Genomic DNA, 26,918 nt, shown 5'->3' on the forward strand with positions numbered 1-26,918 from the left:
CCAGAGGTCACCTAATTAGACAAAATGGTTTCCGTGTACGAACAAGTGGCATCTTTAAAACCAAGAAGCACAGCAGACAGGCTAGACTAATAGTTTGGAGTGAAGTTTACTGCTCAATTCATCATCTGAATATTGGGAGTATGGCACAACTTCAAACAACCCTCAACATTACTACCAACTCACGTTGACAGGGCTTTGCAAGGAAAGCATTAATTTAAAAAGCAGCCAAAAGGCCTTTCGTAAACATGGTGGAGCTGAAGAGATCCTCAGCTCAGATGGAAGAATCTCTTGACGGTACAACATTTACTCTTCCACGAAAATGCTACCCGTAATGGAAGAGAACCACAAAGAAAGCCACTGGTGCAACCAAACCATAAGACATCTTGTCTGTAGTTTGAGACAAGTCACAAGCGGACATACGAGATCAAAAATGAACAAACTAAATGATGTGCAAAATGGAGTGTTTGGAGTAAAACTAAAACCATTTAAAGTGGTACAAACTGATTGTGGTTTTTCTTCAACACTGTCAGGGAAGCTGGTCAGAGTGGATGGTAAGATGGGAAAGCTTAATCCAGGACAGTTGTTGAAGAAACATTTTTAAAATACAGACTGGGGCCAGAGGTTCACTGTCCAACCGAATAGGAACTCAAAACGTATCACCAGAGATGCAAAGTGATACTTTCGACTCGGTCGTTTTCGTGTGCAAGAATAGTCCTGTTAAGTACAGACCTAAATCCAATTAAGAATCCGTGAGGAGATTCGAAAACTGATGTTCACAGACACCCCTTTGTGCAGTCTGACCGAGCTTGAGCTACTTTGCAAAGTAGAATGAGCAAAGCTGTCAATCTGCAGATGTGAAAAGCTGGTAGGAACGTACCTCAGAGGACTTGCAGTTGTAATTGCAGTGAAAGGTGTTTCTACAGGAGAGAGGAGGGCCGAGTGCAAATGCACTCCAGATTCTCCGGGCTTTTATTCGTACAGATTTCTGAAAGCCATGTATTTCTTTGCTTCCACATCTAAATTGTGAGCTACTTTATGTTGGTCTGTCTCGTACGGTCTCTATAAAAAAAATCATTTGGAGTTTGTTGGTGTAACATGACAAAATGTGAAAAGCATCAGGAAAGAGACAATCCTGGCGCATTCTAGCACCATTACAACCTCGGCTTGTGTCTCGAAAGCCCAACTGCCGCATTATTTTGACTCATCTTCATCACTGTTCGTCACTCCACTCCTCGGCGCTTGGCGCTTTTCCCATCCTAAATCCCTTTAAAATTGCCCCCCCCTCTCCAGAGATTCCAACAGATAACCTCTCGCTTTCCCCTCTCTGTCAGTCGAAGGTATCTTGGGCCTCCTGTCTGGACATGTTTTTGTTTTTTTTTTTCTTCTTTTTTTCTGCTGTACGACACCTGACTTTCTGAAGAGTGTGACAGCTGCGTAGCCGTGTTCCGTAGCCCCGCTCCGCTTCCCGCCCGGTCCCAGTCTCAGGCTGTAATCACACAGCTTCATGCTCCAGGGCCCTGCACTGCTGATTGGAGTCTATCTGACGGCTGGCAGGAAAAACTATCGGAGGGGATAAAATATTCACACACGGCCGTTAGAAGATCCAGGGGGAAAGTCTGAAGGCATTAGCCAGAGCTCACAAACATCCACACTGACAATGTTTCCCAAACGCTGAGCTCCCTTGACAGATTTTTTTTTTCCTTGCTTAACACCTCCCAAAGTGTCATCACGAACAAAAACAGGGAGAAGCAGACATGCCCCAGAGTGGGGATCTGCAGGGATTACCTGGGGACAACTCTCGGAGGTTTAGAATCCCTTCCTACTGTAGTTCCTTTCACGACTAGACTTGCGTGGATCTGTTTCACACCAATTTTTCTGCGGAGCCTCGGGGAGACCGAGCCGTACGCACAGTGAGGCCATTAAACTGCGCACACAGCACTTTGCTTAAAAAAAAAATAAAAAAATGGCTGAGCTAACTTAAAGAGGTTCCACAGGAAGAAAACGAAAAAAAGAAAAAAATCCTATCTCTCTCCAGTTCCCTCTCAAACTACCCTTTCTGCTCCATCCATTTTTATACCCATGACAAGTAATCATCTCTCCTATCAATCCAGCCCCTTTCATCCCTGGACTCTGAAGTTCTTTACTGAGGGAGAAACTCATTGTAATCTCATCACAGAGTCTCCTGGAGAGCCGTCTACCTGAGTGTGCGGTCGAGAAATGAAAGGTGAAGATTGTAGCTGAATATGTGACGGCGGCGTCAGGCTCCCCCACAGGGGGGCGCGGGGGGGGAAGTACAAGCTGGGCAAACAGTCTCTCTCTCGTCAGAACACATCTGAAGTGTGTGTGAAAAGACAGAAGAGGCAGAATTGACCGCGGCTTTCCATCAGGATAAAATTGAACCCATTCGGCGCTTTTGTGTGGTGTCGTGGAACACAAGGAGCAAATCAACATTTTGCAGGCTGCTGTCAGATTGGGAGTTAATGTAGGAGGGTGCAGATCGAGATTTTTTTTATTTTTTTTTTTCATGTTTTTGCGCTTTTGGTTTAAAAGCAATGTGGTGGCGTGGTGTAGCATTCTCTTGATAGGTCTGTAGCAGTCTGTTTGCTTGCCAAGCATGTGTAGGAGGATCAATAGAGTGTGGATTAGAAAGGCATGCATATGAGCCTTTTTCTGCTGAGAAACTCCGATTCCATTTTTTATTTATTTATTTTTTTTCTTATGGCAACCCTTAGAATCAGAGATGCTTCAAAATGGCGACAGATCAAACACGGCATTTTGCTCCATCTTTAAAACTCCTCTTTCATGCTATGTGCTGTCCTCTTTGTCCGCAGGTCTCATTCGACTGCAGGAGCTGATCAAGGCTCCGTCGCGATACAACATTCGTTTGAAGATCCGGCAGCTGCCCACAGAGACCAAGGACGCCAAGCCACTTTTGAAGGAGATGAAGAAGGCAAAGGAGTTTCATGTCATCTTTGATTGTGGACACGAGATGGCTGCCTGGATTCTGAAACAGGTGGCGTCACCTTAATAAGCTGAGATGCCTTCATGGGCCTGTAGCAGAAACAAAGAGACAGACTTCTCTCTCTTTCTCTCTTTTTTTTTTTTTTTCACAACCATATGATGAGAAGTAATGGGGAAAAAATTGCGTTCGGCAAAACACTCGCAAATTATTCGCCCCCTCCGAAATTTACTATGTATGAACTGAGAGGAGCTAAATTGATGAATAAATGAGCAATTTTATCATATTATGTTCCGCATTTAATTAAAAAGTTACTTAGGAACAAAATTTACATAATTTCCCTCGTAAAGTCAGGACTGAACACAGAAGCACATCCCTCATTCATTATGTATAAGTGCTAAAACAATAGTGTGTTCACTTTATTACGCCTCCTGTTGGATTTCTCCTCTCTACTCTGTGCACCTTTACTCCCCTTGTATATAATGAGATCCTGAAGACTGACCGCTACTAACGGATGCTCTCAATTGCACAATAAAGTTTTTTTTTTTTTTTTTTAATTAGATTTCTCCTCTCTACTCTGTGCACCTTTACTCCCCTTGTATATAATGAGATCCTGAAGACTGACCGCTACTAACGGATGCTCTCAATTGCACAANCACCTTTACTCCCCTTGTATATAATGAGATCCTGAAGACTGACCGCTACTAACGGATGCTCTCAATTGCACAATAAAGTTTTTTTTTTTTTTTTTTTAATTAGAAAGTCCAACTCTGCTCACAGGCATCTTGAGTTCATTTAACTGAAGGTCGTTATTTATGAAAGTTGCGGCGGCTCTTATCGAAGTGAAGTCTTTATTGAAGAATATTTTAGCATTCTCTCTCGCAGACGAAAACTTATTATGTAATCTTTTGATTTTGCATCTTGAACTTGCTAGCTGAGCAGGTGAACTGAAGCAAAACTTCTTCTAGCCATCTTTGCTCTAGTTCAGCTCAGTCCTCTCTGTCACTGCCCAATCTGTTCAGGAAGCATGATCTGTTCTGTCAGCTCATTTTGTGCATATGCTAAACGAAACACTACCGGCGGGGTGGTGGTTTTTTTTTTGTTTTTTTTTACCCCTTTGTTCTTTGTGAATTTCACTGTAATCATGAAATAATAAATTATTTAAAGAGAATAACAAGAAATGCAGATAAAACTGTTTAATGGCATTTTGCTACACTAGTGTGACTGCTATTTTCTGAAAAATAATCAAGTAAATGTGAACAAGAGTCAAACACAAGGATTTGTGTTTCCCTTGAGCACATGGGATATATAATTGCACTATCGCTATCATTTAATCTCATAGAAAATGTCTGTATTATATTAGTAAGTCTTCTCTTGTCCTTCTGTGAACAAGGAACAGTCCACTCAGTCCAATACACAATTATCTACATAAAAAAACAGAACATTTTACGGAAAAAATCATAACTATTTTTTATCATAAATTAAAAAGGTACACTTTGTCTACATCTTAGCATTGATCTGGCAGTATTTCTTTAAGCGCATGAGCAAACGTTTAATATCGTCACATTTCAGTTTGTCAATTTTGCAGCAGTGCCCCGATCTGAACATGCATGTGGTAACAATTGAAAGAAATGACTCCCTTTTAACAGGAAGAAACCTTCAGCACAGTTCGGTCCAGCGTGAGAGGCCATCTGCCACATCCGGCATATATTCTAAAACGTTTGCTGACCGTTCAGCGCTTGAAGTGAGTTACGAAAGTAAACCATGAGAGATTGAGTATTTTGTATATCTCGTGATTTTAAATAAATATTAGGAGCCAAAGCAAGTCGCATAACCACATTTCCTTACAATATGGGTGGTGAAAAATCTTTATTTGTGTTTGCCAAAAATAAGGTGCAGCAGTTTGTAGGTACCGAACTGTGAAATAAACACATTTTTATCAGTGTAAATAACACATTTTGTGTGAAATATATCTACTTCGAACTTCTTTCTAAAGCAGATATTTTAACACTATATGTGAAAACAAAACACAAAAAAAAAGACAAAGAGAGAAAGCTTGGTTTCTTCTGAAGCTGAATCCTGTGGAGTTGGTTACAAATAAAAACAAGCACAAAGAAAACAGTATTTCTGTTTAAATGGACATAAAATGAGGCGACTGTTTCCAAAGCATTTTTGTAAACCACTCAAGTATTTTTGAGACATTTTTTTAATTGAAATTATGTTTTGTTTCTTTTTTTTTTTTTTCCTTTTCTTGTCATTCTTACTGACCACCTGTCAGCTGCTGTGTAGTGTTAAAGGAGCAGCTGAATAAAAACATCTTTTAATTGACGTTGCATTCTTAGAATTAGTTTTAAATGCAAATTTATATTACACTTCCTGGTTTTTGTTCTCTTCTAGGCCCTGGCCATGGGCATGATGACTGAGTACTACCATTACATTTTTACTACCCTGGTGAGTAAATTGGCACTCTGAATATTTTTGCACATCTGATGACGCTTAGTGATGCTTCTTTTTTTTTCACCCTTTCCTTTTTTCCAGGCACAAACACTATCAGTTTTGTTTGCTGGAAAACTAAATTCATCCGTCTGTGTATCTGATAAGAGTTTTTCTTCTCTCAGAGCAAAATTCAACATAGAGCTTTCTGTAGAGACAAAGAAAAAAAAAACGAGTCCAACGTGATTTTTACCGTGTGTGACTCATTTCAAAGCTTCACTGCAAAATGATAAAACTAGGTAGCTTCAGAAAGCTGAGTCACTTTCAACTGTGTTGTGACTGTCACTTAGTCTGCACTCTCTGTGCATGTTAAAATCAGTTGTGAAAGTTTAACAAAAATTGATTTTCCTCCCCCTCCCCCTAATCCGGCACCCCCTAGGTGACCAGAAACCTGGATGTGGGAGACAAAAGCAGGTGGAAACATTTTATTCTGACTCTGGGTGCCACTGAAGTTCTCCAAAAAAAATCTTTGATCTTGCTACTACAAAGATTGCCCACCGCTATGTTCCAGATGAAAAGCAGCACCACATCCCCAGTAAAGCCAGAGAACAGAAGACTGAGAGCTCAGATAATAGCCCTGAACAGATGATAGTGTCATCCATTTGGTCCATTATAGCTCTAACAAACAAATGATGCACTATGTTATTTGGGAGTCCAGAAGAAAGGCTGAAAAGGTCTGCGTCCACACACATGTAGAATCCTCTCTGTATGTAATGAGACTGACAGCAGGTATGTCATTGAAAGAGGAAAGAGAATAGTGGTTTTGGCTGCCGAGATGGAAACTTGCCCACTTCGAAATCAGCCAGTGTTTGGCAGAAAAGTGGCCACGGCGCTGGCCTGAACTACTGTATACTGGTACCGAGCCATCCGAGCTGGTTTCGGAACAGCAAATATTGACCATGGCACCCGTGTTCCGCGTCCGTCACCTGCTGTTGCTCTTTCAACTGTGTTGTTGTGTCCCAGAGACATCTGCCTGGTTAGATGCCAGATATGCTGCATGCAGGACAATTGGGTTGTCCTTTCACAGCCACATGATAAATGGCAACCCACCAAAAGACTGGCTGTGACCTTGAAATCTTGCCTTAATCAAGGCTACCGCCTCAGTATGATGAAAAATAAAAAATAAAAATACCTTTAGATAAACCTCTTAGCCCTCAGTCATTAGGCCATGAGTGCCAATCAGCTCACTTCTCTTGACTATTATTATGAAAGATTTATGTAAACTTCTTTCTAGATCAAACACGACATTATGCTTTCATCTTTTTTTCTTTTTTTTTTTTTTTTTTTGCTTCCAGGACCTTTTTGCCCTCGATATGGAACCGTATCGCTACAGTGGAGTTAACATGACTGGGTTTCGCATTCTCAACACGGAAAACTCTCAGGTGTCATCAATCATCGAGAAGTGGTCAATGGAGCGGCTACAGGCCCCACCCAAACCAGACTCAGGCCTGCTGGACGGATTCATGACAGTAGGTTTAGCCTTTTTCAGCGCTTACGATCCATGCGGGGGGAAAAAAAAAAACATGTTTGCGGCGACGGAATGTTTCTGTCTCAATGACCGAATCAATCGGACGCCATCTATAAAGTAATGGTAACTTTGAAGATTTTGTGATGCAGGAAATTGTGCTTGTGAGCAATCATTAATTTCTGTTGTTATTTTTTGACATATTTGCTATTTATTTGAGTCTAAAAAAAAATGGCTGGGTGTTAGTTGTCAATCACAAGGCCAGTGCTGCTGGGTTCCTGGGGTGGGAGCTGGAGCAGCATAAATGCCCCTCTGCGTGAAGCTTTGGAGTTGGTGCTCCCGGGTCTAAATGCCCAGTAATGAGCCGGTGTGAATGGTAATAGCCGTTTATCTGCCCTCCTGCCTCTCACAGCACTCCTCTGGGAGCATGGCCAAAATATGACAATCTGTCAGTGTTCATGCAGGGAGAGGGAGCAAATTGGATGGAAATTATGGCCTTGGTTTTTTTAGGATGGCATCCAGAAAAACCCGGGGATAAGGTGACTTGAAAGTGAAAAAAGGGAAGGGAGCTCGTCATGGACATTCAAGGTCCCTCTCTGGGTCTGTTGTTGTAAACAGTCAATTTACTCCACCTCCCTCGCAGCACCTTCCTCTGAGACAAACACCTTTCTTTTCTCCAGCAATCCATTCTGTTTTTCTTGGCAGATTTGGAGTGTAGCATGTAGAAATCTGTGCATTAAAAGAAATCTCGTTTCATCAAAGGCTTTCCGACCAGCCTGTGTCTGATTTGGTACGGCTCTCAGTGTGTATCCACACAATAACAGCTTTAATTCTCTAACTTATGATCAAAAAGAAAAAAAAAAACACCATCAATAATATATATCTATTGATGTTTTTCCACATGCTTTAATCTAACATATTGTGAGGACACTGCACTGCATGTGGTTTTTATAACGAATAAATAACATTTCCCCAGAGGACATGCACCAGCATGTGAACCTTGAATTCAAAACAAGTATAGAGGAAGGAAAATTACTCAAAAAGAGGTTCTTCTCCAGAAACAGAATTCTGTGAATTAATGTTGTTAAAGTGATTCATTAGAATGTTTTTTTTTTTCTTTATAAGTATCGGTTCTTTCAGTATTTAGAGCAGTTGTTTCTTCAAAAACATGATCTAATTGGGTGAATTTTACGGTTCTAAAGTACCAAACACAATGAGAAATGTTTTATTGCTCTATAAAAGAGAACTTGGACTCTGCTGTTTTGTAGTTTTTAAAATGGTATTAAAACAGAAAAATGGGAAGAAAATATTAATATCAATTGGTGCAAAATGTTTGGTTGAAGGATGAGGTTTGTGGTGCATTCAATTTTAATTCAAAAGACAGATTAGTAAAATATTATAAGTTGGGAGTTCAGATTTGATTTTATTCCTATATCCTAGGTGTCATAAGTTGTCAGTGTGACTTTAGGCGTTTTCGCACTGCAGGGAACGGTACGGAACGGAACGGTACGGAACGGAACGGAACGGTACGGAACGGAACGGTACGGAACGGAACGGAACGGAACGGTACGGAACGGAACGGTACGGAACGGAACGCTTCCAGCCCTGTTGTGTTCACATTGCACTGAGGGCGCCATCGAAGCGGTGCCGGACGTCATTATTTTTGAAACTACTACTTACTCATCAGCGAGTAAGCGGAGGAAAAAAAAATACCTCATCATTAGACCAGGTGATTGCACTATATTGAGACGAATCCATGGGTAATTAAAACTAATCATAAAAATATTGAAAAGAGCACTCTTTACAAAATAAAATACAGTTTAGTGAGAGCCAGCTGTCAACGGAAAATCAACGTCTGACTCCATAACAACCAGCGGCCAATCAGCTGCTGGTTCTAAGCAGAACCGCTTGGCCGGCACGATTGGAACCACAGCTCTTGTGGTTCCATGGGGCCGGGTGGAACCGGTCGCAAGTTGTAATGCGAACACGCTCGGAACCGTTCCGTTCCGTACAGTTCCGTGCAGTGCGAAAGCGCCTTTTGTCTTGGGTTTGTGTTGTCTGCTTCAGTTTAAACTTAAAGTTCATCACCTTTTAATGCACATTTCAAAAAATAAAATGTTTAGAAATATAATTAATGCACTAAGCTTTTGTAATCACGTGATTATAACAAGCAATAAAAAAATGTGTTTTGTATACATTATAAGAACAACACAAGTAAAAAGCATCTTAATAGTGCCTTTATTATCATATAAACATTCTTAAAAAGAAAGCATAAAAATTGAATGATAACGCTGTTATTGATGTAACAGATTTTGGACAATAGGACAAATTGCATTAAAAAAGATGTCTCAAAGATGCTTATTCACATCAAAAATTATGCACTTGCCATTATAGAGTTAACATACCCTCTACAGCAGTTCACATCTGAGGAGTTACTATTTGAAGCAAAGGTTATTTTTTTTAACAAAGTTTTACCTGGGGCTTATCAGGTAATTAGCAATTTATTTATGTTGTAAGGGGTCATTGCCAGAATTTCTTCTATTTGTCATTAAAGGGGTATTTGTGCCACAGTTTGAGAACCTTAGCTTTAAGCGGCCTTACTAAAGCCAATTCCATGACATGACTGAATGAAGATAATTCAGCATGAATTTAAAGGTAAAGTCCTTCTAAGGATTGGATAAATGCGTAGCAGAGGAACATTTCTGCTGGCTTTACAAGATATATAGCTCTTACCTTTTGTGTAACACAGTTTTCTTTATTTAGCAAGCAGATTTCCTGATATTTATGCTGGAGCACTTTGGCTGAAGAATCCAACGTTAATGGCATCATTAAATTAAATAGAGGGTGGACTGCAGCAGCCAGTGTGTGACCCTGCATCCCCCTGAACCTTCCTCCAGGCTTTTATTGCCTTTCCTCGATGCCTTGTTCAACGTTTGTGCTGCTCCAGCCCCGTGCTGGGCTTGGAGCTTGTTTGCACTCGTTGGCCAGGCAACAGTTGTGTAGCAATGGTTACCAAGACAACACTGTACATGTCACCTTGTGATTTCATGAGGGGATTGATTGACTGAGATTGAGGGAGGGAGGGGTGCGGAGGAAGGTGATAGAGATTGCAGGCAAAGAGGGCTTTGATGAGAAGAAAGACAAAGAAGAATGGACAGGAGGTACAATGTGAGGTTTTTGCAACTGCTGAAAGTTGCACGCAATGTTTTCTCACATCACAAGGCATGTGTAAATGGGGGGCCAGTGTAAAATCACAGTGACATTCAGTGCCTTTTGGGGGTGAGGCTGAGTTTCGTCTCCAGCAAACATGCATTCTGAGAAGTTCAAGCTCGCAGCCAAAGACTTGCTTTGCGCGTTGCCTCCTAAATGTGTTTGAAAAAGAATGTTTCTGACGTGTAGAGACACATAATAAGAAACATGGATACTAATTAGTATAATTTATTTTCTTATATACTGAATGTGTTGCTGGTCACAGGATAATTGTAGCTTCCGAAAGTGAAATTATAGCTTGTAGAAAATTGAGCTCTACAAACAAATAGATGCACTGAGAACAATGCTATGCAAAAGGTTGAGTATCCTATTGTCACTTGCCCATAGTTTATCTTCCATTGGTAGCACACTTCTTTTTCTTTTTTTTTTTCAACTCGATTGTTGTTGGCTGGGGTGTGGCGATGGCCTGGGGGTCTCTGATGAATGAGTAAAGGAGGTGTAAAGGGCATGGGGGGTGATTTGGTGAGATTCTCTTTGAGTGGATATTCAGGTCGTGCCCGTAAGGGTGGGCCGTCAGAGTCACTGGGTCTCGGGCTTGAACCGCGTGGCGGGATATGATGGTGTGGCTGGGTTGTGGGGTATCATCCTCGCCCTGTGCTCTTGGGTGCTGCTGCTCTTTTGCTTCGCCAGCATCCTTCCTCTGCGTGGGGCTTATAACTGCCCCGGGCCGGGGCGGTCATAAGCTTTGTGTTTGCCTGCTTTGGGTTGTTGGAGCTTTCTAGGGTTGGGTTCACCCGTCCTTTGCTGCCCTTTGGTGCTGTTACAGGACTTCCACTGTTCTCATCATTCTAACAACCGTGCACCTCCGGGCGACAAATTCGTTCGCATACACCAACTCAACACAAGCACAATTATTTCTAGTTCACCAAGCTGCAACACACAAACACACGCGCCAACATGCATGCAATTCCAAATGGTTGAAGGTCATACAAATACAGGTTACTATTACATCATTGTTGCGTACCTACATTGATGCTGGGTGCAGTTTTGATTTAATAAAGTCAGTCACGCAAGTAGGACACCATCTTAAGGCAACCTTTTTGTTGAGCAAGTCTGCCCAGTTGGTACATGTAGGAAAATATTCTCAATATGGGGTGGTATTAGAAATGCATCTGAGGATTCCATAAATGCTGACAGCTTAGAAAAATGTCTGAGCAGTAGGAGTATTTTTATTATAAAAATGAGCCTCACCTGTCCGCGTTATTAATAACTGCTACATATATGGGTTATGAGAGGTAATGAGTTTTACACTTTTGTTGAATGTAAAACTGTGAAAAAAAAATAAATAAATAAATCTGCCATGGTTGGAATAATGAAAATACTGTTTCATCTTGAATAGCACTGTTTTGTTGCCCTGCAACAAGGTTTCTAGTTCAAAAAGTATAGGAGCTCCAGCTGTCTCTCACGCCTCAAAAGCATAAAACTTTTTTTAAAGTTATCTTAGGAGTGGGTGTCCGCAGAGCCGTTTGTGCTTAAGGTGGGCTGATTGGCTGGTGACAGCTGTGCAATGAGCATGAAAAAAGATGGTTTGGAAACTGAAAATTAAATCATTTTTGATGCAGTTTCTCTTAGGCATTAGTATAATATTTGGAACCGAACTGAACTTGAGCACCTCTCAAACTGGCTAGTGACAAAATCTGGCAATTTTGTGACTGATTAAACAAATATGTCAGAGAGATGTTTATTGATGGGTTAATGGGAACAATACTCTGTCCACTTCAGTTTTCATTGGATTCAAAACTATTATGTTTGAAATGTTACCTTTTTCTATCACCTAGTTATTTGGCTGTCAGCCTAAAGAGAGGCATTAATATAAGATGGTGTAATGTTATCCAACACTGGACTCTATCGTGTAATGTAAACACCATAGAAAGAACAAGCTGATTAGAGTACATTATGTATTTAACTTTTTGGCGACACACCCTGGACAATTGGCTGGACTTAGGCATTCACTGCGGTCTGCTTGGCCATATGCTGATACTTTGGTCAGGCTAGCCTCTGCGCACATGAGGTCAATGGACTGTGGCAAAAAAAGTGTGTGTGTGTGTGTGTGTGTGTGTGTGCGTGTGTGTGTGTGTGTTGGTTCAGGCATGTAACTACTGCAGCAGACCTTGTGATAGTAGAGAGAAAACCTTGAAGGTACATTTGTGCTCTGCCTCTCAGCTTTGAGAAAATTATATTTAATACAAAGAAAGGCTACATGAAATTCTATAAAGTGCTGTCCGACTGGTGTACGTCTAATATCAGTTCAAACACAGTCGATATGCAGGAAAATAACAGAGAGTTAATGCACAAGTAATCACAAATAGGTCAATGCTACATTAAGTTGTTGGATTAAAACAGTGCTTACACCCATCAGCGTGCATGCATAGCAGTTCTTAGAAAGAACATCAGAGCGGGCTAATATTAGAGCTGGCATGTCAACCCTAAAAGAAAAACACAATTTGTTATTTGCCGCAAATAGCATGAAGCTAATGGATATATGAATATGCAGAGCTACCACCATGAAAAGAGCTTCCCATCCGAAAATAATTACTTCCTACGAATCTAATGAGATAATTTGATGGGTTGGTTTACTTTAATTTAAATTCTTTAATCCTGATTAAATGAATTAAGAATACACTTACATTTAACCAAGGAAATATGAAATTGATCATCTTTCCCTTTATGAAGCCTTGGGCACAGTTGTTTTCTACCTCTGAATAATTTTACTGATGTCTGCATTTCACTGAGCTGTAATTACCTCCACAGAGAACTGGATGTTCTCCAGTGTCATCAACACAATTGAAATTTCTGGTGTAATAGCTCATAATAATGACTTTTATTAATAGTAAGTACACATAGCAGGGACCTCTTTTAGCTCTTCTGGGGGCTATGAGAATCATGTTAGACTTAAAAAGGCATAATGAACTGAAAACAGAACGAGCAAATGGGAAAACATGTGCATGCACCAAACATTTAAAGTATTTCATTAGAATATGCAATCAAACTGGTTAAGAAAAAAAAAAAAAGAAAATTGCATTTGTACCAGGTTGCATAATATTTAGATATTTCATCATATAATGTAATTCATAGGAAGCCTTTTTTTTTTTTTTTTTGGAACGCTTATACAAATTTTTCCTGTCTGTAACGGCCATTTTGTATAACTCTTTATGGCAGGGTGTCATATCCCCAGTGGGAAATAAACGGCGTAGAGGAGTGAACCAGAAGCCACGTTATACATACTGCAGGCAGGTTTACCAGTATGCTATTTAGAAGCAGATAAATCCACTTATATTAATGTTCACACAATGCACTCGCCAAGACACACTCTTCATCCGTGGCTGGGGTTTGAGCGTGGTTCATTTCTTTGGGGGTTTAAATGAGGAATGGCGGGAGCAGAGGATGAAAAAGGAAGACAAATAAGGAGGAAGCAGGTTTGCTGGGATATGCTTAGGGGCATAGAGAGAGGGAGGGGGAGAAAACAGACACGTAGCTGCATTAATAAGCACTGCTGGGAGAAGAGTGGATGATACCCACAGTGAGTGCTGGAAGAACCTGCAAGGTGGCAGCTATACACTCCAATTAGGAAGTGTTTATCATGCATGTTTAAATACATGTTTGTGCTGTCCTGCAGGTAAGCGTTAAATATGCTGAACACATGCTGAAAAATGTCTGATTCAGTTCCCAATTTGATTGTGCCCCCAAAGAGAGGACTTGGCTTGTGGATTGTTATAGCAAACAATTGTCTGAAATCTGGCAACTGAAGACACACAAGTCCCCGGACGCTTCATTTAAGCAACATTTCAACCAAATCAGGGCCCCTCAGTGAGAGTGTTGAGCCAAATTAGGCAATCCCCAGTCAGTCTAATATTGAACAGAAGATGCAGACAGTGGTTCTGCCTGAAATGAATCACTGCACAGATAAACTTTACACAAAATAAAAATTAAGCACTTGGGAAATCTTTTCATCTGGACAAACTGGTTGCAGTTTCTATCCTGCAGCTTACATAATCTTAACGTCAGAAAAGAATAAATAAATAAAATAAATATATAAATATTCACACAGTTAATTGCACTGAGCAGTAAACTTCTCTATTCTATTTGATGCAGTGTTAAAGAGAAGCATTAGCATGAACAGACCCAGTGAGGGAAGGTGGGAGATGAAAATGATAACGCAGTTTCACGTACTGCTGTAAGAAAACAGATTAAGAAATGCATGAGATCATCCAACAAAAATACTGCCTAGACTGGTGCTTCTGAAATCACATTCCTTTTTTAGAGTAAAATTTTCTCATTACTTATAGCTATGAAATTATGTACGATATTGATAGTTGTTTTAAACCTTCAGCACACATTTATAGTTAACATTGACAGGCCAGCTAATAGCTAATAAACCAGATATTACCTAGGTCTTTTTTTTATTTTTAAATAGATATTCAAATAATAAAAACCTGAATAAAAAAGCGATATCACAGAATTATTTATTATTAAACATTATTGAGAAGATGGCTGGATTTACTACCGCCATGCCATACCGTAACCATTGCACATACTATCAGCACTAAGTCATCATAATGAATCAGCATTTTCTGCTCAGCCAAAAAACATATTCAGCATTCTGCTGATCACTAAACTTAAAGCAGATTTGATTTGTTTTTCAAAATAAATCTGATCTTGCTCCCAAGGATCACAGGTGAGAAGGATCACCTTGGGGCCAAACACCCCCACTGGGAGTTGTAGTCGGTGAAATATTGCAGACATATTTTTTGAGGTCTCTTTAAGTCTTTTGCCTTTTAGGAGCCAGAGTCTAGTGAGCCAGATGAGGCAATTTATAAGCTATGCTTTCTGCTTTGGTGGCTAGCCTGCAGTAGGCTGTTTATTTTGCTTACAGACTTGGTAAGGCTTAATTTATGCCCCACAGTCCACTCTATCATGGCTTTGCAAATCCTGTCAGATATAAATTTTGTCATCAGTTATCGACTCGCTGTGGCCGCTACGACTCTCCACAGACATTTGCAGAAATCTGTGGACTTTTGTGAGTGAAATATCAAATGTCCCTGTCGATGAACACAGTCAGAGTGTGGCGCTGATTAATCGGCAGATAAAGACAAGGATTATAGTTACAACAAACTGTAAACAAGTGAATTGTAGTTTCATTTAAGAGGCCATTCTTGGCAAGTTGTTGTAATGCTTTCAGAGCGGCTTAAAATAACACAGGGCTTTAATGATGCGTTTGCTACGTCAAAGACGGAGCGAACAAAATGAGTTCTGCACAGGTTCACAGGTTGATTGCGTCAATCACAGCAGTGTGATCTGCCTCCCTCTGATCCCACTTGGCAGTGAAAAGAGGCTTTTAAAGACAGCGACTAGGGACAGCAGACACTCGATGCCCTGTGCCGGGCATCACCAGCTGGGCTTGGCACAGCATCAACATTATTAGCACCACTGCTGTCTTGGTCCATAGCAGCTATTTGTGAGTGGGTGAAAACAGACGTGGGGGAGAAAAGGAATTTATAATGAAGATTTGTCATCCTTTTCCCTTTCGCTTCGTTTTTACTTCATTGCAGATTACTGCAGTGGTTCGTCCATTTTTTCCAATCAAGTCCCCTAATATTAAACGTGGAAAAGAAAAATAATTCAGTCTAACAGAAATAGATCAATAAGGCAGGACAAAGTCAAACAGATTCTCAAACGGTAATATCTAGAATATATGGATGCCCACCCGCATGTTCATGAAGACCACACATTCCTCGTCAGTAATGAAAGCAAGAACCTGCTGATGTTATGGGGCAATAAAAGCCTTTGCATTCAGGGACTACAACCATCATCAGATCGGTATCATACAATCATCCCCTGGAGGTTAATGGTGCCGGCAGTAGGAGATGAGTGTTATATGTTCACCCTTGGACTTGGGGATATTGGATGGCCTTAGGAACCTGTGGCATGTTATTATCGTTTCCAGGGTTGATAGACTGACCCTTATCATTTAGATTTAGGTTAGGAGCTTAAAGCACATATCTGTGGTAGACATTTAATTATAGAGTAATGGTTAAAAGAAAGAATACCCTTGTAATTGTAGAGAGAATTAAGAAGTTGGCCCTTACTGGTTTCTAAGATTATTTAAATCCAATCAAAGCATATGAAACAAACCATATATCCTTCTAGCTATATTTTTTTAAAAAAAACAAACATGAAGACATAAACGCCATATATCGTTTTCGATAAACGAATATATCGTTTATCGAAAACGATATATTCCCCAGCAACACTAGATGTGCCCAAGATACATGGTACCCTTAATTAAATTAAGTTTTAATAAGACATAGATTAAACTTGCCAAAGTCTTATGAAGCAGGTAAAACTAGAAATATAAAACTGCAATAACAAATGTGATTTCTATAGAAGAGGCAACCCAGCTCATAATGCATTACAGCAACTGAATTTGGGTTCAGAACTAGCAAGGTTTTTGCAAAACTAAGAAAGCATAAGTGTACATATTCTTTAGTTTCTAAATATAAGTCACAAACTGTTTTATAAGATGTGTAATAAGAGTAGATTATTCCAGTCCAGGTTGACTACAAAGAAGATTGTATTTATAGTTGTTGTCGAATAACTCTGAGGTGGTCCAAATGCCAAAAAACACAAACAAACAACCACAAAATGTTCACTTTTACCAAATTTTAACAAGAATGACAAAATATTTCTACATACCTGAATTAACAACAGAGAACATTGGGAACGAAAAATAAAGAAGAAACTCCTATTGAGCCACCTTTAATTGCTGTTGTACTCTGATATGAGACTAAAGTGTCATGTCTTTTTTGGGAACTATATTTGGTCCACAGCAAGTGTAGCTCCCTCACTTTCACCTCTCTGGTCCTGCCAAAAGGAAATGTCTTGAGGCACAGCTGTTTGACCTGGAAGGTCACCGTCTTTGCACTGCCTCATAATGTTGCACTGGTCCCCTCTTTTGGACATCTCAACCAAATTATAAGCAATTCAAAAGACCGTCTTGTAGAAAGCATTTGACTCGATTGGGCCCAATTTCTTGTTTTTGTGTGTTGACTAGTCACTCAGTCATGGCCTATCTCTCTGGCTCTCTGCCCCATTCATCACTTTTGCGCCACTGACTCACTTCTCAGAAGCACACAGTCGTCAGAGAGTTATTGTGAAACGTCTGCGTAGATAACTGTTAGGAAAGTAATGTTTTTCCAAACATTGTGTTCACTTTTTCGGAGAGTACGCCATTTCTTAATATACAGAAGAGTCTCACCATCTAGAACAGTAGCCCTAAGGTCTGAGACATGCATTCCATCTGAAAGGGAAAATGAACGATTTCTTGAAGTTTAATAGTGTTGAGTTTCACAGGAAACGTTTTTTTAAATGTAACTCAGATCAAAATATTTTAAACATTGTGGAACAAAAGAGACTGCTTTAGGACAATCCTACGAGCTCGGTCTGTGGAAATAACAGATGACGTAGTGAAATGTTTACAACTGCGTAAACATCAGTATGCTCAAGGTCAGGTGCTGTTCATTTCTTGATGATACAGCAAATTAATTAAAAACTGATGACCTTTTAGCTAAGTGTCACTGCGAAGCTAAGAAGCAGGTGCAAACGTCATTGTTATTCACAACCAATGGTTAGTTAGGCTGTACTCTTACAGTCTTTACAAATCAGTACCATCATATGTTTCCTGCCACACAAAAATGCTTAGAAGTGCAATGCTACTGCAAGAAAGTGGTGTGAGCTTTAAATATACCTGAATATATCTGAAAATATGGGGGGGAGGGGTTATATATTTTTATGTATTTTTTTATTTTGTTATAAAACGGTTAAATATTTTAACATAAACAGAATACTTGGAAAAATAAAAAATGTTTTTGAAGACGTATCGTGCCCTTATTTAGTTTCTGTGTTGAAAACTTTCTTAACGTGGGCTTGAATTCATATTGAGAATTTTTCCTTCCAAACTCTGGTAAAAAAAAAAAAATAAAATGTTCAGTCTTTGGCTGAAACTCTGATGTAATTAAGACGGCCTATAATGTTTACTCAAGGAATTAGGTTGGGACTCCCTCCACAGACCCCACACTCCTCCCCCACTGTCTCCTCTGTTGCCTCCTGTTCTCTGGCCACGAGAGCTCACCAGATGGCAAGTGAGATTCAAAGAACTGCTTAGCCATTCAGCAAACCCTCCTTTCCCATTTCACTACTTTGTAGAGTTTATCGCCTACTCCTCCCCGTAAGAAACGATGGGTTTAAAACCTACGTGACTCACCATTTCATCACAGGCGCGACATCCTGCCCTGTTTATTGCCAAGGGACGATCAAATCTACAAAAGTCTTTCGAGCTGCATTTGTCTGAAGATTGATTGGAAACGATGACGGGCTATCATGTAAAATGGCTACTTAATCAGATGTATGCTGGCTGGGGTGGCATTTATTGGAGAGGACGCTGAACCGGACTGCGCTGCCAGCTGCATGCTGCTGCCTGAGGGGTCATGTGGGACACCGCAGCTCTGAGCAATCACAGCCTCTTTTGTCAGACCTAATAAAATAGTTAGGCACCGCAATGTATTTGATGTTTGTTGTGTGCAATCACAGTTTGAGATATTTTTAACCGTGCAGCCGAGCGGCTTGGCTCGAGGGACAGCTGAAGCAGTCTGTCACTTAGTCTACCACATTGTGGTTGTAAATAAAATGAATTTGCATATGCAGACACCACAGCATTAAATGTATTTATTACTCCGATTACCTAATTTCTTTTTTTTTTTAGGGCAGGGCAAATTCAAACTAAATCAAAGCTTCATAAAAATTCAAACTCAGACAAAAAGAAGGAGGGAAACCATTCGAACTTAGAACCCAGATAGTTTATTTGTGTTGGTGTCAGTGTTGCCATGCTATCAAGTGCTGGAGAAGCCTGTTAACCACCCATTTATTCAGGCCCGTTGTGCGGTAGAAGGGAAACTCCTGAAGCATTCGGGCCAGTGGTCCCTCAGGACCAGGACCGAGAAGCACTGTGCTGCGTGAATAGTTTTCTCCCAATTTCAAGGTGTGTTATAGAAGTTAACGCTATTTGTTCTTCTTTAATAAAATGTCAGCACAATTTTTGACAGCAAGGCAAGAAAGGGATGGGATTCGGGGAGGACTGTTCCAAATTACCTGATTCTTTCTGGGCTGCAGTGTTGTTGTTGGCGTATGGAGGTTTCAGTTTTCAGTCGGTGCTGTGTTTGGGGTTTCCTTCTTGCAGTCAGTGGGGGGGTCAAAATTATACTGTATGATTTTGACGGTGTTAGGCTGGAGCTCTGCGGGACGGGGTCAGCCAGCAGCGACTCCCAAGACTCTTCAGGGTCTCCAATAAGGGCTGCCTCCAAATCTGGCGAGGGTCCTTTGAACCCCCCCCCCCCACACACACACACACACACACCGCTCCTCTCCACAATTCAACTAAAGACAACCTCTGCCTCCACTTCTGTAAACACATGCATACAAAAACATGCTGACACCTTGCACACAACGGATGGATGCACAAACGACACGTTTACACGCACACAATTATATGCAGAGGCTACTTCCTGGCTTTTCTCTTGTTACTCTTTGGCGTCTTGTTTTTCGTCACTGCTATTGTTGTGACTTCTCAGGCTCCATCAGCCATCTTTATCCAATTTTATTCTTGTGGCCTGTCCACCTCTTTGCCTGAATCAGATACAATCTAGTGAACCACCGAGTCACTTCAGTAAATTTAATTATTTAATATTTGATTAAATTAATATTTTACTTTCTCATTTTGCATAGCAAACGCTAGTAATGCTGCAAAGCAACGAGCACCACCATGTTTTCCTAAGCTACAGGGCAGCACACACACACACACACACACACACCAAAGACACAAATATGAACAACCAGTGATCAAAGAAGTTATTCTCCAACAAAAAGGTAATTTCAGTAAAGTTAGAGCACATTTCCATGATCAAAATTGAGGTTTCGCTGCTCGCTTAGTTTTTGTTGACGGTACTGTATTACTCAGCTGATCTATGTGCGCGAACATCTAAGAGCTTTTTCTCCCACCGGACCTTTTAAAGCTAAAAAAAAAAAAATCTACTCTATGGTCTTTTATCCCTCATTAAAAAGAGGTTAAATCTAGAGTGAAGCCATGAATGAGCCTGCCAAATAAATCCGTCTACTATCCTGATGAATCTATAACCAAGAAGTGTCAAAATCTTTATTAGACGTAGCTGAACTCGTCTGGTGCCGCAGCATGGGGAAGTGGCGGTAAAAAAACGTTTACATTTCTGCACAGAAAGAAAAGTGAAGGAGGAACCACAAATCCTGCCATTTATCCCCCCACTTTGAGCAATGCTGGCGCACAGTTCTGTGAAATACTGTGGAGAGCAGCTGGCGAAGGCAGAGAATCAACAAAAGGGATGTAAGGCTGATGGGAGGAGGAACCCCAGCAGAACACATTGAGCAAAGAGGCAAGAGATAGACAGAGTTGGAAAAGTCAGGAAGGAAGAGAGTGAGAGGAAGAGAGAGAAGGAGAGAGAAAAAATGGCTGAATCTCACTCCAGGGCTTTTTTTTTTTTTTTTTTTCCGCTGAAGTGATCTGACACCGCCTGTTCTCCATTTTCCACTAGGAGACCTAAGACAGATATAAAATGACCCATAAATCACATATGTCTCATCTCAGTGTTTTTTCAGCCTTCGTTTTTTTTTGTTTTTTTTTTTCATTGTCCTTCTCAGACTTTGTCAATGCAGACTCAGTTTTTCTTATTCAAGGTCTTTGGCACCAGATTTATGGCAGCAATCCAAGTCTGTGCAGACTTCTCAGACACACACAAGAAAAGCAAAGATGATTTCAAAATAATCACATTAAATACCATAAAAATTGCTTTTTTTTAATCAGTTTCTGGTATTTTGGAAAGGATAAACCTGAGTCATATGAGCATCATTTTATGACCATCAGTGTTTTCACCAACAGAAACAGCATCCTTAAAACACTCCCAGTAGTTAATTTCAGATTTTATTTGCTCAGTATAAACTGAAATATGAGAGCCTTATACTAAATAGCTAATTTATAAGCAGTAAAACCAACATGGCTATTACTTGATTTTTTTTTTTTTTGCTATGTTTTTAATTACTCTGCAAGGGTAATGATTTCACATACATAATATTTATTATATAATTGCAATGTTACAGCTTCTTTCTTCATTTTGCTGCCTCAGACTAATACGCCTCCACCATTATGTGATAAATACGTTCTAAGGTTGTGGATAGATTTATTTTGTTGTATCTAGTACTTATAAGAAATGGCGATAGCGGTATCTATTAGCATAAATATTGTTTTATTTGTTTATGCAAGACCAACAAAAAAACAGCAGGGGAAGTATCATCCATGTAATTGCTGAAATATATCAACAGCGTATCCCTCAACTGTTTTTTTTTTTTAAGTTCACTGAATAAAAAACGAAGGCTGTTCAAAGCAACCAGAGAGGGAAAAGTAGTATTGAATGATGTGGTAGTCTTAAAATTAAATGCATCTGTAATTCATGCAAGATGCTGTCAGGCAAAAACGTTTATAAAGGATTTTCATGTAAGGCCCATTTAAAATCGGATGGTATTTATCAGATTGCAAACCCAACACAGCAGAACGCACCACAAACTGCATGAGTTTGGTGGGGGGTTTTTAAAACCACGGCACATTATTCTGAAAATTATTCTACATAAAAATGCACATCCACAACAAGAAGAAAAATATGTTTACCTGGATCGAAAGCATGTGCCAAGGTTCACATAACGTAAATATCTAAACAACAAAAAAACATACAGTAACAATAATAAACACGGCTAAAAATAAAAGATCAATAAATGCTGCTTTATGATGCTAAGTTAAAAAAATAAATATTCTAATCATTTTCGAAAATATAAAACGGATAATGTGCCCAAAGCCGTTCTGTTTCATTACATAAAAGTATCTCAATGATTCATTAAAAATAATTAAGAAATTAAACCTTAAATATAGCTGATGGGGAGAAAAAACAACAACTACTGTACTGCACATTATGGATGCTTTTGCTTTCACAGTGGTTTCTGTTGACAGATGGCACTTGTACGCACTGGAACCCAGCTGATTGAAAGGGTTGAATAAAATCAAAAGCTTGTCATTAAATTTGCAGAAAATTTTTGTAATCAACTACTAATCTGAAAAAGGGTCATTTTATTAAGCTATTTTTACGCTATAAGGAAAATGGAGCGACTGTGCAATAACTATGTTTTTTTGTTGTTGTTTTTTTTGTTTTGTTTTGTCATTTTAGTCAAAACAAAACGTTTTAGTCAAAACAAAACGTGTTTTGAAGAGGAAATGATCAGTGTTTGCAGCATGGCTTTTGACTGTCTTCAGGTGGGAAGCCTAAGGAGGATCATTTGCTGTAAATCAGTCTATTATAAAGAATTGAACAAAAAAAATGTTTAAAACAATGTTTGAGAAAAAATACTGATTAGGTATTGTGTAAAGGAAGGGACACTTAGGCATTTAACCCAAACACGTTTAGGATCACGCGCCCCGAATGACTCTTTATGGTATTACATTTTGAGGCACTTTTGCTTCGGCCTGACTTGTCGGACCCAGAGTCGACGCTCCATCATCCCAACAGTTCATGCTCTGTTTCAGTGTCTGTCCCAGCCTGACTCATACATGTTGAGATGAGGGCGCCGTCAGAACCATAGCATCTGTTTACGCACTCTTTGTTTATCCCTCAGTTGACGCTAGAGCAGTTATTTATGACTCTGGCTGTACGTCTGTCGCCATCATGCTGAATGAATAAGGGCGCAATCAGACACCTCCCTAAGCTGTATTTCATCTCAGCCTTGTTATTGCAGATAATAACGTAACAGCTGGCTTCTGATTTGCTTTTGGACAGACAGATATTGGTCTTTGTGGGTTTTATCAAACAAATCAGTATTAGCCAAATGAATATATTTCTTCAAAATTGTCACTCCTGGTAATGAGATCGGGTACATAATAAATCTTCGTCCTCGCCGAGTTCACTTTAATTTATTAACTTTACTTCCAATTACCTTCCTGGTCAGCAGTGATAAAGTCTAGATATTTCTCACTGGTGTCCATTATGAGCAGCAGGCTTTAACCTTGGCATGTTACTAATAAAATGTCTGGCCACATTTTTTGCACTCATGATAAATATATAAATGTAAGAGGACACTGAGTAATAATATCACTCTGTAAAAATGGTTGGATCCTTCTAGAGTTTGAGTGAAAAAAAAAATGTGGGGATAAAAATCCTCTATGAATAAATAAGCAAACGTTCTAGTGTCACAATTTTTTGAACCACCATCAATTCTTAAAGAAAAAAAAAAAAAAGCAAAATATACTTTGAAATCTTGTAGAAGAAAACTACATAAATGCTCTTTAGACTACAGGAATACCACTAATTGTGCCTACAGTTGTTTTATTGTTTTATATAAAGGCATGACATCTTTCCCCACTGAATAAATGCACTTGTATTACAGATTAGATTTTTCAAAAATAGTTAGTGTGAGATTATGCTTTTCTAATAAAAGCTGAATTCATTTTAAGGCTTTTAACATACCGTTGCCAGGGGTGAAAAATAAATGTGTGTGCAGCTCCGTTTAAACGTTTGCTGAAATATTTTGCCTCCTGAACATAAAAAAAAAAAAAAGACATTATTTTTTCCCCTGCAATACTTTTACTGTGCGCTCGATGAAGCAGCACAAATCCATACAAACTCCGGAATGAAATGAATAATTACCTCCCTCTTCAATCAAATCATCAAACCCCATGGGTCCGTATGTGATCTGAGGGTAGAGCGACTTCAGTTCCACTAAAACAAAGACTTTCTCTCTCTCTCCCGCTGACACTGTGACTCTGTTGCTGATGGCAGCGCTGCCAGGATTTTTGTTGCGTTTTATTTTTTATTTATTTATTTATTTTTTTGTGGTAAACGCCTCGGCTTGCCAGTTCATGTGTTGCTTGTGGCTTGCCTGTGCCTTGTAGCTGCAGCCCGGTGATGCATGGTGAATAACAGGCTCATGCTAATTACATTAGCATTAATCATATGTATATGATATGTATGAACAGTAGAATTCCATCACACATCAGTGGCAGCAGTGCAGGCCCCACCACCGGGCCAGGTATTTGAGTGTGTTTGTTTATTTATTATGTAGAGGAAAGCCTGGAAGAGGACAGCTGTTTGGAAGGAGGTAAGGAGAGAGGGAGATGTCGCTTTTCAGGGTGCTGCATTATCATATGGAAATGTGCGCAGATGGAGAAGTGGTGTGAATACTTATGCTGCAGAAATGAATATATCTGTGTAAACACACACACGCACACAGACACTGGCGTACAAGAGCTTCCTGCAGTAGAGAGGGGCTCACCTGTTCTAAATGAGGAAACGGCAAGCAATAACAACAAATGAGGTACGCCGATGGGAAGCTTGCAAGTTGGGGGGTTCGTCACCGTGTCTCGGAGTGATCATGTTTTCTTTTTGTTTTTTTTTTCTTTCCAAGCGTTTTCACGGTGCATACACATCTTGCTAATTGGTTTTTGCACGTGAGTATTTGCATGCCTCTCACGTATTGCTTTTATGAGAGGGAGAAAATGCAAAGAAGAACAAAAGAATAAAAGGGGAAAGAGGGAAAGTGAGTTGTTGCAGGAAGGAAATGACTTCAGGACTGGTATATTTACTGAGCCAAGAGAGGTTTTGCAATTCCAGATGGCAGGGACTCGAGGAGGATGTCGAAAGGTGGGGAGAGACAGAGGAGGCGAGGATGCGAAGGTTCTGGGTATCTTCTTTGAGACCTTTTCCCTTTTCTGAGTGTCCCGAAGGTGCAAAATTGATTCCACTTAAAGCACTTAAAATGCCCCAGAGGATCTTTGCTTGGCTCTGTAATAAATATCAAGATAGCTCTTGAATTGTTTTTAAATTGAATGCAATCTGCCAAAGCGGTGAGCCATCATTTCATCTTTTTTTTCCTCCCTTGATCTTCGCTTCCACTTGATGCCAGTCTCTTTTTGTTTCCAGCAAATAGGGATTTGCGAGCGATTGTTCGGCTCCAAAGTGGGGAAAAAAGAAAAAAAAAAGATCCCTGCCTTAAAAATAATTGGAAACCCACGCTCAAATTTGATGTATCACAGCCATGTAAAGTTAAAAGATGGGAGGATAGAACAATTTCTAGGAAGAGAGAAGTCTGAATGAGTAGGAGAAAAGACTGAATTAAATTGGTCAAACAAAGAGGCCCGTGGTGGAATCGGTGGATTATTTTGGCAAACACAGTTGCTTTCAGATCTGTATTTATAATGTGGCACAGCCAATATCCCGCCTGCAAACAAAAGGATGCATCTGATCAATTTTTATGTGATCGTAAACAAAGTCCCATCTTCTACAGTGCACAGATAAAACATTTTTACACTGCTGCTAGCAAACTGTTGTGGTTGCACTTTATGAGCCATTTCCAGAGCGCTTTTAGACATATGACTCCTCGCAAAGTCTCTAACGGAAGTTCCTCAATCTTTCTTTTTTTTTCTTTTTTCTTTTTTTTTCCCTTATGGGTTTCCTTAGATTCATTTCATGCCATCTATTCAAACAGTGCATTGAGTGTCATTATGAGAGGGATTACTTGTAATGATCTTCATCTCCACGCAGCTGATAAATTTTACTGGGAAATGTGAATTTTTTTTTTTATTATTATTTTTTTTTAGCTGCTGTCTTTCTTGGTTTGCTGTTTTAGTTCAGTTTTTTTTTTTCATTTTGTACAAAAAGTGTTAGCAACTTCAAATGACTAATAATGCTCCTATATTCAGCAATGTCAAGCACATTTTTATCATATTAAATTAGAAAAAAATATGTTAAATTAATTAGTCTGACCACTAAATAATCTTTCTAGCATAATGTAGGTCTCTTTACATTCTTACTTTCATAACACCTCTGACCTTTTAAGCAGAGACACTACACTTTAGCTCCACTGGATGCAGTAGGGGTGTTTATGCATCATACATTTTGCGCTTTGTCTCACAGATTGGGATCAATCCTTTTGGCAGTCTGCCGAATAGATTTTTGGGACCAGACTGCTACTGTCAAGAAAACATGCTGCCTTTAAAAATATTCAGTAAAGCCAAGATGATAATACATTTGGGTTGTAATGATATATGCATTTGTACTGATGTCACCCGGGGCTACATGCTGTCAGATGATGAATAAATTAGCTACAGTCCCCCCATACCTCCCCATCCAGGAGCGGGGAAAATGAGTAGATGAAGATGCCATCCAAAGCTGTCCACAGTGACAACCTGCAGAAGGCTGAACACTCAGAAGCTTGTTTTTAATCATCAGTGCACAAAAGTTTCAGGCAGAAGCAGCTGGGAGAAAGCAGAGGGTACGGCAAGCTCCCGCGTCATATATTATTGCGGTTTGAAACACTCAATATTCTCCAAAGGTGTGTTTGATGTGTTCTGTGAAGCTGGAATCTCCAGATTCCAAGTCAGGAAAATCCAAATAGAATGTCGACTGAAGTCAAAATTTTGACACAGGATGTTGGAAGTCCTGGAGACACTTACTACTGTTACAGTTCAATATCCAGCATGGCTGCCACACATGTGCAATGTTGTCAGAATTTCAGGAATTCAATTTGCACTTTTAATTGTTTGTACCAAAATAACCTAGAGGCATGCGATGTGCTTTAGCGTGTTATTTTATTGTTTCAAATCTTTACAATAGA

General features: G+C 39.7%; 1 protein-coding gene across 2 annotated transcripts in view; it reads left to right on the forward strand.

Annotated features, from left to right (window-relative positions):
• LOC103134328 (glutamate receptor, ionotropic, kainate 2) overlaps positions 1-26,918 on the forward strand; it is a 75,628-nt gene that overhangs the window by 19,668 nt on the left and 29,042 nt on the right. For both annotated transcript variants that reach the window (XM_007546522.1, XM_007546539.1), the window contains exons 4-6: positions 2,832-3,013; positions 5,357-5,410; positions 6,748-6,921. In XM_007546522.1, coding sequence (XP_007546584.1) covers positions 2,832-3,013; positions 5,357-5,410; positions 6,748-6,921 — 410 coding nt within the window. The remainder of the gene's footprint in view (positions 1-2,831; positions 3,014-5,356; positions 5,411-6,747; positions 6,922-26,918) is intronic.

The sequence above is a fragment of the Poecilia formosa genome, unplaced genomic scaffold (assembly GCF_000485575.1).
Source record: "Poecilia formosa unplaced genomic scaffold, Poecilia_formosa-5.1.2 Scaffold1, whole genome shotgun sequence".
NCBI lineage: Eukaryota > Metazoa > Chordata > Actinopteri > Cyprinodontiformes > Poeciliidae > Poecilia > Poecilia formosa.